Source organism: Palaemon carinicauda, chromosome 6 (genome assembly GCF_036898095.1).
Source record: "Palaemon carinicauda isolate YSFRI2023 chromosome 6, ASM3689809v2, whole genome shotgun sequence".
Classification (NCBI taxonomy): domain Eukaryota; kingdom Metazoa; phylum Arthropoda; class Malacostraca; order Decapoda; family Palaemonidae; genus Palaemon; species Palaemon carinicauda.
This window is the reverse complement of record NC_090730.1, coordinates 149,221,849-149,238,012: the sequence shown is the minus strand read 5'-3', so window position 1 is coordinate 149,238,012 and position 16,164 is coordinate 149,221,849. Positions and strand designations below refer to the sequence as shown.

At 38.9% G+C, this 16,164-nt stretch overlaps 1 protein-coding gene across 6 annotated transcripts in view; it reads right to left on the bottom strand.

The window, feature by feature from the left end:
* LOC137642718 (uncharacterized) overlaps window positions 1–16,164 on the bottom strand; it is a 139,710-nt gene that overhangs the window by 122,635 nt on the left and 911 nt on the right. For 4 of the 6 annotated variants that reach the window (XM_068375530.1, XM_068375526.1, XM_068375532.1 and 1 more), the window contains exons 1-3: window positions 15,685–16,164; window positions 13,831–13,949; window positions 3,634–3,782 (exon numbers count right to left, since the gene is read on the bottom strand). The exon at window positions 15,685–16,164 is cut by the window's right edge. In XM_068375530.1, coding sequence (XP_068231631.1) covers window positions 3,634–3,782; window positions 13,831–13,949; window positions 15,685–16,164 — 748 coding nt within the window. Of the gene's footprint in view, window positions 1–3,260; window positions 3,288–3,633; window positions 3,783–13,830; window positions 13,950–15,684 lie in introns of all 6 variants that reach the window. The other 2 variants (XM_068375528.1, XM_068375531.1) reach the window with 1 other exon arrangement.

Here is a 16,164-nt window from a genome sequence, read left to right as displayed (position 1 = left end):
GGAGCAGGCAGCCTCAGCGTGAGCTGGGCGCACAACCGTGGCAGGTTGTAGGCTAACGAGAGCAGTGTAAACCTTCTCCGCACGAAACTCCTGCATAACCGCAGCTAACTGAGTCTGCATAGACTGCAGTAAAGACCACTTAGGGTCTACAAAAAACGGCCTTTTAAAAGTGAAAGAGAGTCCATACTCTCTTCGTCACCATAATTAAATCTATCCAAAACGAGTTCATGTTTTGAAATGAAGATAAAACCCCTGCATAGCGAAAGCTCAAAACTGGAATAGTGTACTTCACCAAATCGTTGTGAAAATAAATCCAGTTAGGGACGGCGTATTAAGTAGGTCCTGCCATTGGCACGACAGAGAGAAAATTGGTTCTTTGTTGACATCGAGTACTTGAGTACCTACTTGACAGATGGCGCTGTTGATGTACACCCCCACCTGTATAGCGATCGCTGGCGTATTCCGCCCGTAGGTTTTTTCTGTCGGGCAGCAGAGCTGACAGCTATATGATCATCGGGTAAGTTTGATATTGAAAAAGTGTTATATTATTAGTAAGAGTTCTGAAAGTTCACTGCACAATACAGATTCATAATTCTCTCACAGAGCATTAAAATTCTTCAATTACTTTAGACCTTTCTGCTACTAAACTCTTGCATTCCTGCAATCCTTGTTGCTCTATTGGACAAATAGATTGTGAAGTAGATGACTGAGTTGGTAGTATAGAGCCTAATGTCCCTCCACTCGCTAAAGTAAGCGCTCTGAAACGACCTCGTATTACATACAGTATGTGGATGACGTGGCGTATCATATGATTCCCTTAGATCTTGACAAGATAAACTAAGTTTCAACTACAATCAATTGTTTGCATCATGTTTCAAATCACAGTGCACTTCGTTCTCTTGCAACCTCAGCCACTAGCTCACCATAAGTTACTACAGTGGGGTAAATGTAGGCACTAGTAGGGCTACTGCTGAATGAATCCTCTTCACGCATGCACAGCTGCCCCCACATCTAGTTGTAAAACAAATCGGAAAATCACCCTCTATTCATCCTGATGTACAGAAAGACGAGGAGGAAGAAAACATGGACACAGACCTCGAATGTGAGGAAGTATCTTTTCAAACCTTACGTTTTGCAACAGATTAATCCTGGTCCCCAAATGTTCAGGGGGTTGGAGACCAGTTCTAGATGTCACAGCCCACTACAAGTTCTGTGAGCAATAAAGGAATAAGATTGGTGGTTTTCAATAGACTTCTTGGATACATATAATCACATTCCGATTCATCTCAATTGAAGTACACCTTTTCTCAATGGTTCACAGGTTTACCAATTTAAGTGCCATGTTTTGGGCTCAGGGCAGCCCCTCAGGTATTCACCAGAATGAAAAATCTTTCCAAAGAAAGGTTTCTGCCAAAATTAAAGGATGTAGCAGTGATTCTGATATCGTATATCTTATTATTCAAGGCTTTCATTTAATTTGGATCCAATCCTTTGCGAGCTTCTGTGACCAAACTTTTACCCAGGAATGACAATGTATTCTTAATAAAAGGACATTTAGGAACCTCAACCCCACGAAACACATTAGGGCCACTACTCCTAACACCTATAGTTTTGTCCAAATAATACCGAATAGCTCTTGCCAGACAAAGAAACCAGTTTTATTCTGATATGTTTTCATCCATTTTCAAAGGGGGGATGCAATTTTGAGGCAAACTCCTACCGTAAAATCATGTTTAGCTCTAAAGAAGTCAAAAAGGACAAAATCATTTTATGCTCCCCAAAACTTAGCCCAATATTGTACCAGGTACAAGATGAAATCTTTATTTTTTATAATAAAGAGGGCTGCCCAAGAAAGTGATTAAAAAACTCCCACAATAACTATTGTAATACCTTTCAGATATTTCTTTTGTTGGTATAGGATGTGTGTCAGTAAATTGCTTAGAGCAATATTCAAGGTCTTCAGTTTAGCTAAAATTAATAAGTGAAAGCAAGACTTCAAATGTCTTTGTGACAGTTTAGGCCATGATCTTAAAGAAACCAAAGGTAGGTCAGACAAGAAAAAATAAAACTATTTATCCAAACACTAATTACTCTAGGTTAGGGTATCATTACTGAAATAACAGAATCTAACAGACTACAACAATAGCTGAAATAAAATTAAAATACTGAACCACATTGAGCCACATGATTGAGAAGGCAGGACTTAGAACTGACAAAATGATCCACAGTGTGACAAACAACCAGTCTAAAATATATTGCAAACCTATATTATCAAGTTGCCCAATGATTCATATTCTGAATTCAGTCAAACTGTGTGTAACATGGTGATTCCAAAATCCCTGTACCAGGGTAGCTCATATCCCCTACTGTAGTAGCCAGTACTTTGCATCTCTTCTTTTAACATCAAAAATGTTTTTTTTACACTCTTAAGGTAATTTAGACACAAAAAATAAGGATACTGTACTTGTTTTCAGAAAAGAACATGACCATCTACTTTTCATCTATGACCTGCCTTTTGAAACCAAGTTGTACTTTTACCCTCCCCATTTAGGCATCTAACATGCTTTCCACAAGTAGCCACAAACATCTACAGACATTTAGTACCCCTTTCCCAAGCAATAACAAAATGCATTAACATAATCCTTTAGTTTGCTATAACTTTTGTAACAATAGACAGTAATTCATTATGATCAAATAACATACTTAAATGTATGCAGATATTTAAAATTTTATCCAGAATGTAAAAAGTATCCATAAATATAAAATAAGTTATAAAATTTGAAAATTAGGATGAATGATAAACAAGATGCCATAAGAAGTCAAAACTGAATGAGGAAAGACTATGCATTGAAAAAATTTTCATGCAAAATTAATAGGGTCTTTAGATATAAAAGCATTCCAGAGCCACTTACATATCTAAACAAGGCCGAATTAAATATTTCCCTAAAAAAAACCTCTGCATCTATTTCAAAGTTTTATACTATGTTGCAGAATTGCCAAATCTCAAAAAGAACATACTGCACTCTACTGCAAGTATAATTTCAGATTAACATTTACAGTAATGTACACATTGAAGCAAAATACATCAGAAACAAAACTATTAGCAAAAACTGACCAGCCTATGCAAACTACAAGTGATGCCACTATACGACGAGCTTTTTTTCATGAAAGGATCCCAATCATGAATTCCTAAACTAAATTACTTTTCAAAACCTTCTCTTAAAAATTAACCAACTTGAGGGTTTTTTACATATACTCACACTTGTAAGCTTTGGACATATTGAGTGCTAAAATGAAAGAAAAGAATGATGTGTCATTAAGTTATTTTGCTGTGTAATAAAGACTTATACTTTAAAACACTGTACTAGTAAGATGACAAATACTAGCCGACACACACAAGTTGGCTAATGAAAAATAAAATCAAAATCCCACACAAAAAGCAGAAGAGTACAATAGACAGTTGCACTTCCAAAAAGTAAATACAAATCTTCAAAATCCCCTTTGTTAGAAAACTTAGAGAAACAAACATTTAAAGGCGTGAGTGTGCACCACTGTATTTTCTTTGCTATAATTCAGCATATAAAGTACTAATTGTTATACAAAACTTTTAAAAATTCAAAAAAAGCAACTTACGTCTGAGATTCGCGAACAGTCTTCATAGACTGGTTAAAGTCTTCTGTGAATTCTCGCCATACAGTGATTCCCAATCTACGTTTCAAATCCTGGGCATTTTTAACTTTAGAACCTAAAACCTGACGAAGTGTTTGAATCTCCTCTTCAGTCTGAAATATGAAATACAAATAAAATCTCTCATTTGGGAAAATACATTTAACAAAATACCTACTATTTATAAATAAAAAGCAGCACTACTATAGACTATATAGAATGCAAACTACAGAAAAATAATTAAAAAAATAAGCAATGAACAAATACAACAGCTACCTTCCTTGAGAGCAACAATTAAAAAAATATGATTAATGCATTTTTTAAAGAGAATAAAGTAATTAGGGTCTCAAAGTGTAATTTTACAAATAATCACAATATAAGCAAAGGTCATCATTATGAAACCACTGTCATAATCTCCTGAGAACAATTAAGCATGAATAATACAAACTCAAAAGTCTAATTGTAAACACTTGCCAAATGCTTTTGATGCTTAACATCAATGTGCTTATAAGAGAAATATGTATGATTCTATAAAACAATTCTAATGATGATGAATTGCTTGAAGAAAAATCGCCATCTCAGATATTTTTTTTACTGAATTTTAGAAAGACAATCCATAAAAGAAACCATTAAAACAGGCAGTTCCATAATCTCTGCTGAATCAGTTTACAGCATATCGAATGTTCTCTTCGAACACTGGTATTTAGTTAAAAACACTAAATATTTTTTTATTATAAAATGTTATTTTCATTAGTAAAATAAATTTTTGAATATACTTACCCGATGATCATGTAGCTGTCAACTCTGTTGCCCGACAGAAATCTACGGTCGGGATACGCCAGCGATCGCTATACAGGTGGGGGTGTACACAACAGCGCCATCTGTGAGCAGGTACTCAAGTACTTCTTGTCAACAAGAACTCAATTTTCTCCTCGGTCCACTGGTTCTCTATGGGGAGGAAGGGTGGGTCCTTAAATTCATGATCATCGGGTAAGTATATTCAAAAATTTATTTTACTAATGAAAATAACATTTTTCAATATTAATCTTACCCGATGATCATGTAGCTGATTCACACCCAGGGTGGTGGGTGGAGACCAGCATACATGTTAACAAAGAAGCTAAGTATCCCGTATTTCATTTTATTAGTTATTCAAAAATAACATAAAATAAATAAGTACCTGGTAAGGAAGACGACTTGAACCATTACTCTGCCTTTATTAAGTACGTCTTCCTTACTGAGCGTAGCGGTCCTCTTAGGATGCTGAACGACTCTTAGGTGCTGAAGTATAAAGGGCTGCAACCCATACTAAAGGACCTCATCACAACCTTTAACCTCGGCGCTTCTCAAGAAAGAATTGACCACCCGCCAAATCAACAAGGATGCGGAAGGCTTCTTAGCCGACCGTACAACCCATAAAAAGTATTAAAGAGAAAGGTTAAAAAGGTTATGGGATTATGGGAATGTAGTGGCTGAGCCCCCACCTACTACTGCATTCGTTGCTACGAATGGTCCCAGGGTGTAGCAGTTCTCGTAAAGAGACTGGACATCTTTGAGATAGAATGATGCGAACACTGACTTGCTTCTCCAATAGGTTGCATCCATAACACTCTGCAGAGAACGGTTCTGTTTGAAGGCCACTGAAGTAGCCACAGCTCTCACTTCATGTGTCCTTACCTTCAGCAAAGCAAGGTCTTCTTCCTTCAGATGAGAATGTGCTTCCCTAATCAGAAGCCTGATTTAGTAAGAAACTGAGTTCTTAGACATTGGAAGAGAAGGCTTCTTGATAGCACACCATAAGGCTTCTGATTGTCCTCGTAAAGGTTATGACCTTTTTAGATAGTACCTAAGAGCTCTAACTGGGCAAAGTACTCTCTCTAGTTCGTTCCCCACCAAGTTGGACAGGCTTGGGATCTCGAACGACTTAGGCCAAGGACGTGAAGGAAGCTCGTTTTAGCAAAAAACCGAGCTGCAAGGAACATGTAGCCGTTTCAGATGTGAAAACTATGTTCCTGCTGAAGGCGTGGATCTCACTTACTCTTTTAGCTGTTGCCAAGCACACGAGGAAAAGAGTTTTTAATGTGAGGTCCTTAAAAGAGGCTGATTGGAGAGGTTCAAATCTTGATGACATAAGGAACCTTAGGACCACGTCTAGATTCCAGCCTGGAGTGGACAACCGACGTTCCTTTGAGGTCTCAAAAGACCTAAGGAGGTCCTGTAGATCTTTGTTGGTGGAAAGATCCAAGCCTCTGTGGCGGAAAACCGCTGCCAACATACTTCTGTAACCCTTGATCGTAGGAGCTGAAAGGGATCTTACGTTCCTTAGATGTAACAGGAAGTCAGCAATCTGGGTTACAGTGGTACTGGTTGAGGAAACTGCATTGGCCTTGTACCAGCTTCGGAAGACTTCCCATTTAGACTGATAGACTCTGAGAGTGGATGTCCTCCTTGCTCTGGCAATCGCTCTGGCTGCCTCCTTCGAAAAGCCTCTAGCTCTTGAGAGTCTTTCGATAGTCTGAAGGCAGTCAGACGAAGAGCGTGGAGGTTAGGGTGTACCTTCTTTACGTGAGGTTGACGTAGAAGCTCCACTCCTAGAGGAAGAGTCCTGGGAATGTCGACCAGCCATTGCAGTACCTCTATGAACCATTCTCTCGCGGGCCAGAGGGGAGCAACCAACGTCAGCCGTGTCCCTTTGCGAGAGGCGAACTTCTGAAGTACCCTGTTGACAATTTTGAACGGCGGGAATGCATACAGGTCGAGATGGGACCAATCCAGCAGAAAAGCATCCACGTGAACTGCTGCTGGGTCTGGAATCGGAGAACAATACAACGGGAGCCTCTAGGTTATCGAGGTAGCGAACAGATCTATGGTTGGCTGACCCCACAGGGCCCAAAGTCTGCTGCAAACATTCTTGTGAAGGGTCCACTCTGTGGGGATGACCTGACCCTTCCGGCTGAGGCGATCTGCCATGACATTCATATCGCCCTGAATGAACCTCGTTACTAGCGTGAGCTTTCGATCTTTTGACCAGATGGGGAGGTCCCTTGCGATCTAGAACAACTTCCTCGAATGAGTCCCTCCCTGCTTGGAGATGTAAGCCAAGGCTGTGGTGTTGTCGGAGTCCACCTCCACCACCTTGTTAAGCTGGAGGGAATTGAAGTTTATCAAGGCCAGATGAACCGCCAACAGCTCCTTGCAATTGATGTGAAGTGTCCTTGCTCCTGATTCCATGTCCCCGAGCATTCCTGTCCGTCCAAAGTCGCACCCCAGCCCGTGTCTGATGCGTCCGAGAAGAGACGGCGGTCGGGTTTCTGAACAGCCAAAGGTAGACCTTCCTTGAGAAGAAAGCTGTTCTTTCACCACGTTAGAGTGGACCTCATCTCTTCGGAAACAGGAACTGAGACCGTCTCTAGCGTCATGTCCTTTATCCAGTGAGCAGCTAGATGATACTGAAGGAGGGGGAGGTGGAGTCTCCCTAACTCGATGAACAGGGCCAGCGATGAAAGTGTCCCTGTTAGACTCATCCACTACCTGACTGAGCATCGGTTCCTTCTCAGCATGCTCTGGATGCATTCTAGGGCTTGGTAGATCCTTGGGGCCGACGGAAAAGCCCGAAAAGCTTGACTCTGAATCTCCATACCCAGGTAGACAATGGTCTGGGATGGGACGCGCTGGGACTCCTCTAAATTGACCAGGAGGCCCAGTTCCTTGGTCAGATCCATAGTCCATCTGAGATTCTCCAGACAGCGACGACTTGTGGGAGCTCTTAAAAGCCAGTCGTCTGACGGAGCCGGACACAAGATCATGGTACTGCTGCACAGTCTGTGAACTGTCAACCATGGGGAAGCGAGGAAGTACAGCGACAACCCGAAACTGTCTAGACTGTCTGGGTAGTACAGACAACTCCTTATCGGGTTGCTGAGGTTGCCGCACTGCGTCACAACAAGTCACCTCTGCTGGTTGTTGAACGTCTTCCCAGTGACACACTGACTCCGTAAACAAAAATCCTCTAACAAGGACTAAGCTTGGACTGCATGTCTTGCAACAAAGCTCAAGGTCTATGGGAGCAGGTGTGGCAACAGACGGGGTTAGCGACTGAAGCGGAACCATTACCCTCCCTGGAAGCCTGTTATGCTTAAATAAAAGTCCATAGGAGGCTAAGCAGCTTAAGGCTCCTTTCCAAATGACAGAGTCCTCAAGGGAATATCAGAAGGAGGGAGAATAGCACTTTCTCATCTACAGGAACCATATCCGAGAAAAGCTAAGTTCTCTCAGTGAGGGTTTCACTGGTGCAAAAGCAGCAGACCAGAAGGCAACGTTATGAAACTGCTTGACAGTCTTGTGAGTTGGCAACAACCAAAGATGTGTGATTGAGGAGCATGCGGTAAGGTATGCAGAGCATGCTGTAAGGTATGCAGAGCATGCTGTAAGGTATGCAGAGCATGCTGAAAGGTATGCAGAGCATGCTGAAAGGTATGCAGAGCATGCTGTAAGGTATGCAGAGCATGCTGTAAGGTATGCAGAGCATGCTGTAAGGTATGCAGAGCATGCTGTAAGGTATGCAGAGCATGCTGTAAGGTATGCAGAGCATGCTGTAAGGTATGCAGAGCATGCTGTAAGGTATGCAGAGCATGTGCGGCTTATGCTGCATGGGATGAGGCTCATGCTGCATGGGATGAGGCTCATGCTGCATGGTATGAGGCTCATGCTGCATGGGATGAGGCTCATGCCGCATGGGTTGAGGAGGATGCCGCATAGCATGAGGCTCCTGCCTCATGGGTTGAGGAGGTTGCCGCATAGCATGAGGCTCATGCCTCATGGGTTGAGGAGGATGCCGCATAGCATGAGGCTCCTGCCTCATGGGTTGTGGAGGATGCCGCATAGCATGAGGCTCCTGCCTCATGGGTTGAGGAGGTTGCCGCATAGTGCTGGAACCCGGCAACTCCCGATGCGGCAGCTCACGCATGAAAGCAGGAGGCGCAGCAAGAACATGCGTCTGGCAGGGTGGACTGCGCATCGGAGGTGGAGCTCTCACAGGTGGAGGGTGGGAGCAGGCAGCCGCAGTATCTGCTGAGCGCACAACCTCGACGGGTTGTAGGTTAACAGGCTGCATTGTCAACCTTCCAGCATGATACTCCTGTATGAAGGAGCAAGCTGAGACTGTATAGTCTGCAGCATGGACCACTAGGGTCTATGAAAGACAACAACAAACGGAGCTACTGTCCGTTGTGACTGAGGGTCTAAAACAGCTGGTGCGGCAACAGACGGAGTTACTGCCTGTTGCGGTACCACCTTGCCTCTCTGGGAGGTGTGCAGTTGTCGTACTGCAGCAAGTCCGCTACTGTCCGTTGTGACTGAGGGTCTTTGGACTTGCGCGGAAGGGACCGACTTGCACTTAAAAGCTGCAAGATTTGGTCCATGGTTTCTGCGAGAAACCTCTTCCGCAGACGAGGAATAAATGGGCTCTCTCGTCTTTGTGTGGGTGGGGTGATCACGTCGGCAACGTGTGTAGATACACCCGAAACCACGGAGGGAAACGTCTGTTCGTCGATCAAGGCCTGATGAACCCATAAGTCCTTCAACATTACTTCTCCCCCTGGGCTTGGGAGCTTGTAAGAGGTCCCAGACTAGGCGAACAACTGGCACGAACAGACGAACCCTCGAACGCAACACTGTAACACTTTGCGCTTATCACTTTATCACTTTTGATTTTCTGTTTGCACTTATTTCACTGAACTCGAAACTTTAAGTGGTTTGTACCTGAAACACGCAATCCTATCCTTCATTAAAAGGTAGTAATTGCGAAAAACAGAATTACAATGTAACAGAAAAACATAATGAAAGATAAAGAATTCAGTGGCTGGAAAAGAGACTAAACACTAGATCAAATAAACTACGTTTAAAATCTCTCACCGCATAAAGCCTGGGAACAAGAATAAAACTCTAGAAACGTTTTACCTTCTTCCCCTATAGAGACTAGGGAGAAGAGCAAAAAACGATAACAACCTTACCCGCTTGAACGAAACGTTTATCCTCCTCTCTCTCCCTCCGTCTCTATCTCTCTCTCTCTCTCTCTTGACTTAGAACCTGAGAGATGAGCCCAATTATATATATCGTTAAAACATATTATTTGTTAAAGGAAAAAAACTGAAAGGTTTCCCAAATAAAAAGTTCCTTTATTAGAATTAAAACCATTTAAGCTAAGAAAGAATGAACAAAACGCTAGAATCGGTTTACTCTTACTGCAACGTGAAACCGTGAATACTCTCTCTCTATCGTAACGATAGAGCGCAAGTTGAACGTTCTGAACGTCAACAACTGCGGAGACAAAACAAAACGTTAGTTCAACTTTGAAAACAGTACGAGACTATCAAAGAAATTCTTTCAAAAACATTAAAATTAAAATAGCATAAAATCTTAACAGGAAAAACGATATGACGGGCTCAATGTTAATTAACTACGGTTCCAAGTAATGACCGCCTACTATTAGGAAAGGTCGCATATAAACAAACATAAAAATTAATTTTTATAAGTTTATAATAAATGGAAGTTAATCGAAGAGGCCTATAAAAGGCGGAGAGATATAAAATAAATCTATAACTTTGTTAAGCAAAATTAAGAAAGAGAGTCTATACTCTCTTCGACACCAACACTTCCGTCTAAGGGAAGGGTCGGCCATTTAAAAGTGAAAGAGAGTTCATACTCTCTTCGTCACCATAATTAAATCAAATTAATTCCAAAAGCTTGCTAAGCTAATGATAAAGCTTCCTGAATAGCGAAGGCTAAACTCTAGAGCAAATACATCACCAAATCGTGAACAATAACTCCAGAATCAACAGCGTATCCAAGTAGGTCTAGCCGGTGGCACGACAGAGGAAAAATTGAGTTCTTGTTGACAAGAAGTACTTGAGTACCTGCTCACAGATGGCGCTGTTGTGTACACCCCCACCTGTATAGCGATCGCTGGCGTATCCCGACCGTAGATTTCTGTCGGGCAACAGAGTTGACAGCTACATGATCATCGGGTAAGATTAATATTGAAAAAAGTTAACTTTAAAAATTTATAATAACAAATGCTAAAACTCAAATGAATTTCAACTCCAATAAATCAACCACGGACCTATAAACTTCAACAAACTATATTATACGAAGAAATAACCATGCTAGCTGGGACACTTGCCAAAAAAAAAATAAATAAATAAATAGCATTACTATCAAGAATACTAATGCAAAACTTAATCTCATATGTTTCTTAACAAATTGTAACCATTCTTGGGTATGTAAGGTTCTTATAGAAAATTGCAAGGAACTTGGTTACTTTAAAACGAAAGGCAAAAAGAAAAAACTAACTGCTGAAGTATTTCATCAAAATCAATGTATAGTATAAATATAATGTACAAATAGACTTTTCCTATCGTACTGTTACTTTAATAGTTTTAAGATACTGACTGATGAACTTCTTAAAAATCATGATCATAATTATTATCTGTTCAGTTCCACCAATAATATTTATGATACTGAAATTTGATATTAAGTTTATGGAAAAACTGCACTCCTCTTTTTCAACATTTTAGACAAATCTTTCCTTTATGGGATTAAGTTCTCCAGTTTCTTCCACCTCATGTACCTTATTCCAAGGAATATTTTTTTTTTTTAACATTGAAGTTTTGGTTTGGTTTACCAAATCCTTCAAAGTAAGAGAGGGAAAGCGAGAGAAGAAAAGGTACAGAAATTAATGTAACAATGGTTTGTAGTGAGTAAGACTTAACATAACAGATTTGTTTGTTTACATCTTTTTTGGTTAGAAAGCTTAGGATGGTAGTGAATGTCTTGAGTGATTGGTTCTTTTTTTTAATCTGTGTACAGAATGCTGTATTTATTTTTTAATCACTACTGGGAGTGTTTCATTAATTCATTTATAAGTGTTACTGCTACTTTAAATTTATTTGATACAGATGACTGACCAGGACCAGCTACAGAAATTTAAATTGACTGCTCCATCAACTTAGCAGAAGTACAGTACTGTATACCATCAGTCTAAGAACTGTCACACCATCCTGTTTTTTAAAAGTTTCAATCTAGTGTGTGAGCGACACTTGTCAGTGTTCACATGAAGTATACATAAACAGTATACTGTAAATATATTTCCATTTTTGTGTTTCGTTTTTTATACAATACTGTAATTGGTTCTGGTATTTTTTTTCACATTATTAATTTTAATCTTATGAAATACTGTACTGTACAAGTTTAAGGAGAATAATTAGTTTAACATGCTTCCTGTGCAAAAATTCAGTTGGTAAAGATAAAGAATGGGGCTAAGTATTTGCTGAAGAGACTTTTGTCAATAAGTGACTTTTTGTCAATAACTTTTGTCAGTAAGTTTCAAAGAGTGTGGAGTCTTGTCTTTTGGATCCCACTACAACAGCTGATGTATAACAGCAAGATTACAGTATAAATATTGTGTATATACAGCATACACTTTTCCAATCACACTGTTACTTTAATAGTTTTCAGAATGAGCAATGAATTTCTTAGAAACCCTTATTATCACTACTATCTGTTAAATCTCACCAGTAAAATTTATATCATTGAATTTTCATGGCCATTTTCTTAGGGAAAACTGGGTTCCTCTTCCTCTATGCTTTATTGCTATAACCATCCACATTTTTGAAAAATCTTTTCTTTACAGAAATAAAAAAAATTTCCGGTTTGTTCTTCCTTACGTACTTTTAACACAAATTCTAGTCTGTCCTTTCTCCTTGATCTACTTGGTATACTCAATGATTGGGCCACCACGAATCACTAATCTGAAGTGTTTATCTCTTCTTTTTTTTCAGTGCAGAGTCAAAATTTTTCTATCAGAAATTTTATCATTGTACTAGTCTCCAGGCTGGTAAATAACGTGTTTGTCTAGTATTCGCATGGCAGTAGATTAATCACAGCCCAGGACTATGAGTTTAAGCTGTTTACTGGGGAGGCCACTGCTGTGGTTGGGCACCACAGTAGCAGGTTGGGCTTGCCAGGCTGACGTTCCGGTGAGCATCTTTTCTGATAAAACTGGAACTGAAATCAGACACCTTTAACCTTTACTTTCCAGACTCTAAACAATATACAGAAGTTTACGCATATGGGTAATTGGAGCTTTTTGAGTTTAGTAGTACAGTTCTGTGATGAAAACTTTTATCATACAGAAATCTGAACAACCTGGAGTATGGGGCCAGCCATTTAACCTGGCAGTGACGTAAAGATTGAAAATTAAGGAAGTACGACTTGGCCAATCCACTGATATTACCATTAGCCGCTAGATGGTCTCATTACTTTACTATTGAACCAAGTCTATTGAAAGAAAAAAAAAAACAAGAAACTTTTAGCTTTTGGGGCAAACGTCAGCATAATCGAGCTTCCAGCGAGAACCAACATGAACATCAGGAGAGTATAGAAATAAACATTATGACAAAAACTCCCTTTCATTTTAGGTACAGTACTACAGTCCAAGAATAATCTGTACCAAAATTCTTAAGACTATACACTACAATTACCTACAAAACTTTATTAGCCATGACTGACTAATTTTGTTGGTTTTAGCACCAAGTTTTCTTAAGCCACTCTTGGAAGGGGAATTCAAATCCTCTAAACCATATCAAGACCGAATCATGGATTGCAGGATGATAAGTCCACCTCTTAAAAATTGAGGCCTTATACTGTTGTAACTGAAGTTAACACCACAGAATAAGAGGAACTACTGTACTGTATTTGGAATCAGTATCTAGTACAGAGTAAAGGATCACTAAAATAACAAAAATCCATCATCAAGGGCAGGAATAAAGTCATTACATCAAGGTATTGACTTTCAAGAAAATTTTCCATCAAATCCATTCAAGTAATTTCACACTAGCTACCTTTTACAGGCTGATTTAGAAACAATAGTCAAGTGCTGCCATAAGTCTACCTTTATTTTCCTATTCTTGCTACCTTGCTGAAGAGAGACTAATAAAAAAAAAATTAATTACAGTACAGTAATCACAAATATCTATAAGCATAGTGATTTTTTCTAAGTAAATTAGAATCTCAAGGTTCAAAATACTTTACTACAGCTAAGGAACATAATTCAATACAATCAGTTCAGTACCATAAATTTTCTAAGAACAAAACCTGCCACTTCACCTTAGCTAGTTCAGCTTTCCATTCCTCACGCTGTTTTTCCTGTTCTTCTGGACTAAGGTTAGTGAAGTTCTCATGGACTCCACTGTCTGGAGTCATGGCATCGAAAGTCATCTCTTCAGCTGAAAAAAATAAAACTTAATCAATAAATTATGCCCAAGAATAAAAAAGATATCATTAAAAAACTAAAAAGCAAAATTGTAAACTGGACTCCACAGTACCCTGGACAACCACAATTGATAACCATTACCAATGTAGTACATTCTCTTATCTTCTGGAAGAAGACATTGCAAGGATTTCTTTCTACTCCAAGTTGGTAGTTTTTTTATTTTTTACTCTCTTGCTCCATGTGGCATATTTTCATAAAAAAGGTACATCGTCATTGTACCATAAACATGTAATTCATGTCTTCCAAGAACAAATTTTGTGCTATGTAGCTTAATACTTTAATCTTCAGTTTACCGTGTATTGTGCAATTCCAGAACTATTTTTAAACTAAAATATTCCAAAATTCCAATTACTATCAAATCTTTGCTATACATTAAGAAGTACTGTTCTATAATGTAAGAAGTTTCTAATGCAGTATGTTACCAAGTTACAGTCTTTGTAAGAGACTCTACGCATTATCCAACCCACAGAGACACTCAAGATATTGTTTATTGTCCTTTCATTTTAGTACACCGCAACATGGTAAATGTATTCTGCCTCAAAATTATACCACAAGTAGTACTGTAATGTCAAAAAGTTAACTGACAGCATTAAAAATAATAAAAGCCATAAAATTGTTAAGGCTTCATGACTATAAAGGTTAACCTAATGTACTGTAAAGTACCCTTTCTTACCACCAAGTACAAGACTGTACAGTAACCACTTAGCTTAACAAAATTCAAGTCTCATCAGGCCCATAAAATAATATTCAAGTCCAAATAAATTTGATTCATAGCCACGTTTTTACAAAAGCTACCTAATATGAGCATACAACACTTCACTCTAATGGCGGCATGTTACGTTTTCCTTTTTGTTCCCTTATGATTCTCTTCCACTTATACGAAAAGTCTAAAGCATAAAAACATTCAAGGTACAGCATTTTTAAAGCGCATGCATCTAAATCTTCACAACCCTCTTTCACGATATATACATTTCAGTTTTCAATTTGAAATATTCCAAGTGAAAACAAATGAAAAAAAATAAGGAAACTATAAAAACTATGCAGAACAATATTTTCCAACCACCATAGTAATGCCTTGGTTGGTATTATATGTAAATAGATCCAAGCAAAAATTGGATCACATTTAATCAAATTCTAAAACAAATTAAGGAAAGAGAAATTCCTCTAATGTTACACACAGTACTTCTAATCTTAAACAGCAAACCACCAACCCTTCCCAAACACTTCACCATAAAGTACAGTATATTCTAAAGTAAATTAACTGAGTACTGCACATCAACTTCCAATACAGTGAAAAGCACAGAGAAAAATCAATATAGTCTTACACTAGTACCTTTGGTTCTAAATATTTATATCTTAACTATTTGCAAAAAGGGGCGAGTTTAAAAGGATATACAACAATATGTTGAATCTATACATCCAATAAGTCAAGATGATATCAATGTTTGCAACTGTCTAAGGACATTTTAAAAGTTCAATAAAATAATATATACCATATTTAAAACTGAATAAAATATTACAAAACCATTTCAATATTATTCATTACCAAAGTAAGTATCGTTTATAGTCTCCTAAAACCATAAACTGTACTTACCCTATTGTACCCTGCAATAAACCAATCTACCTAATTTGTCAAATCACACCAAATCTAATCCAGGGTCCTCATACTAAACACATAATATTCTCACCTAAAAGTTTCATTAACTTCTTGGAATATTTATTAGGTAAAGCTGATAGGTTGTTCACTTTTTCTGGAAGCTTCAACTTTTTCTGCACAGAAGCTAAAATCCTTTTGTATAATTCGAAAGTGTGTTTTCCCTCAACGGGAAGTGGAGGTTTTGCTTCCCCTTTTGCTGCCTCTTCACTACGATCATGCACTAACTCTAGGTACCTGAGAAAATTCTGGTGCGAACTTATGCGGGGTCGGTAGGTCTTCTTGTAATTGTCATAAGTCACCTTCACACCACCTGAGGGCAAGATTTCTGCCTCGGCTACCTCGTGATCCAAGTCTTCTACGTCAATATTATACTCATCCTCGCTCTCCTCTTCTTCAACGAGTCTAATCAATTTCTCTAGATTAGGATCTTTTTCTAAAAATGAATCTGAAATATCACTTGGTGTTACACATTTTGAGATACTGTCGTCTTTTGCTGAACTTGACCCACTGG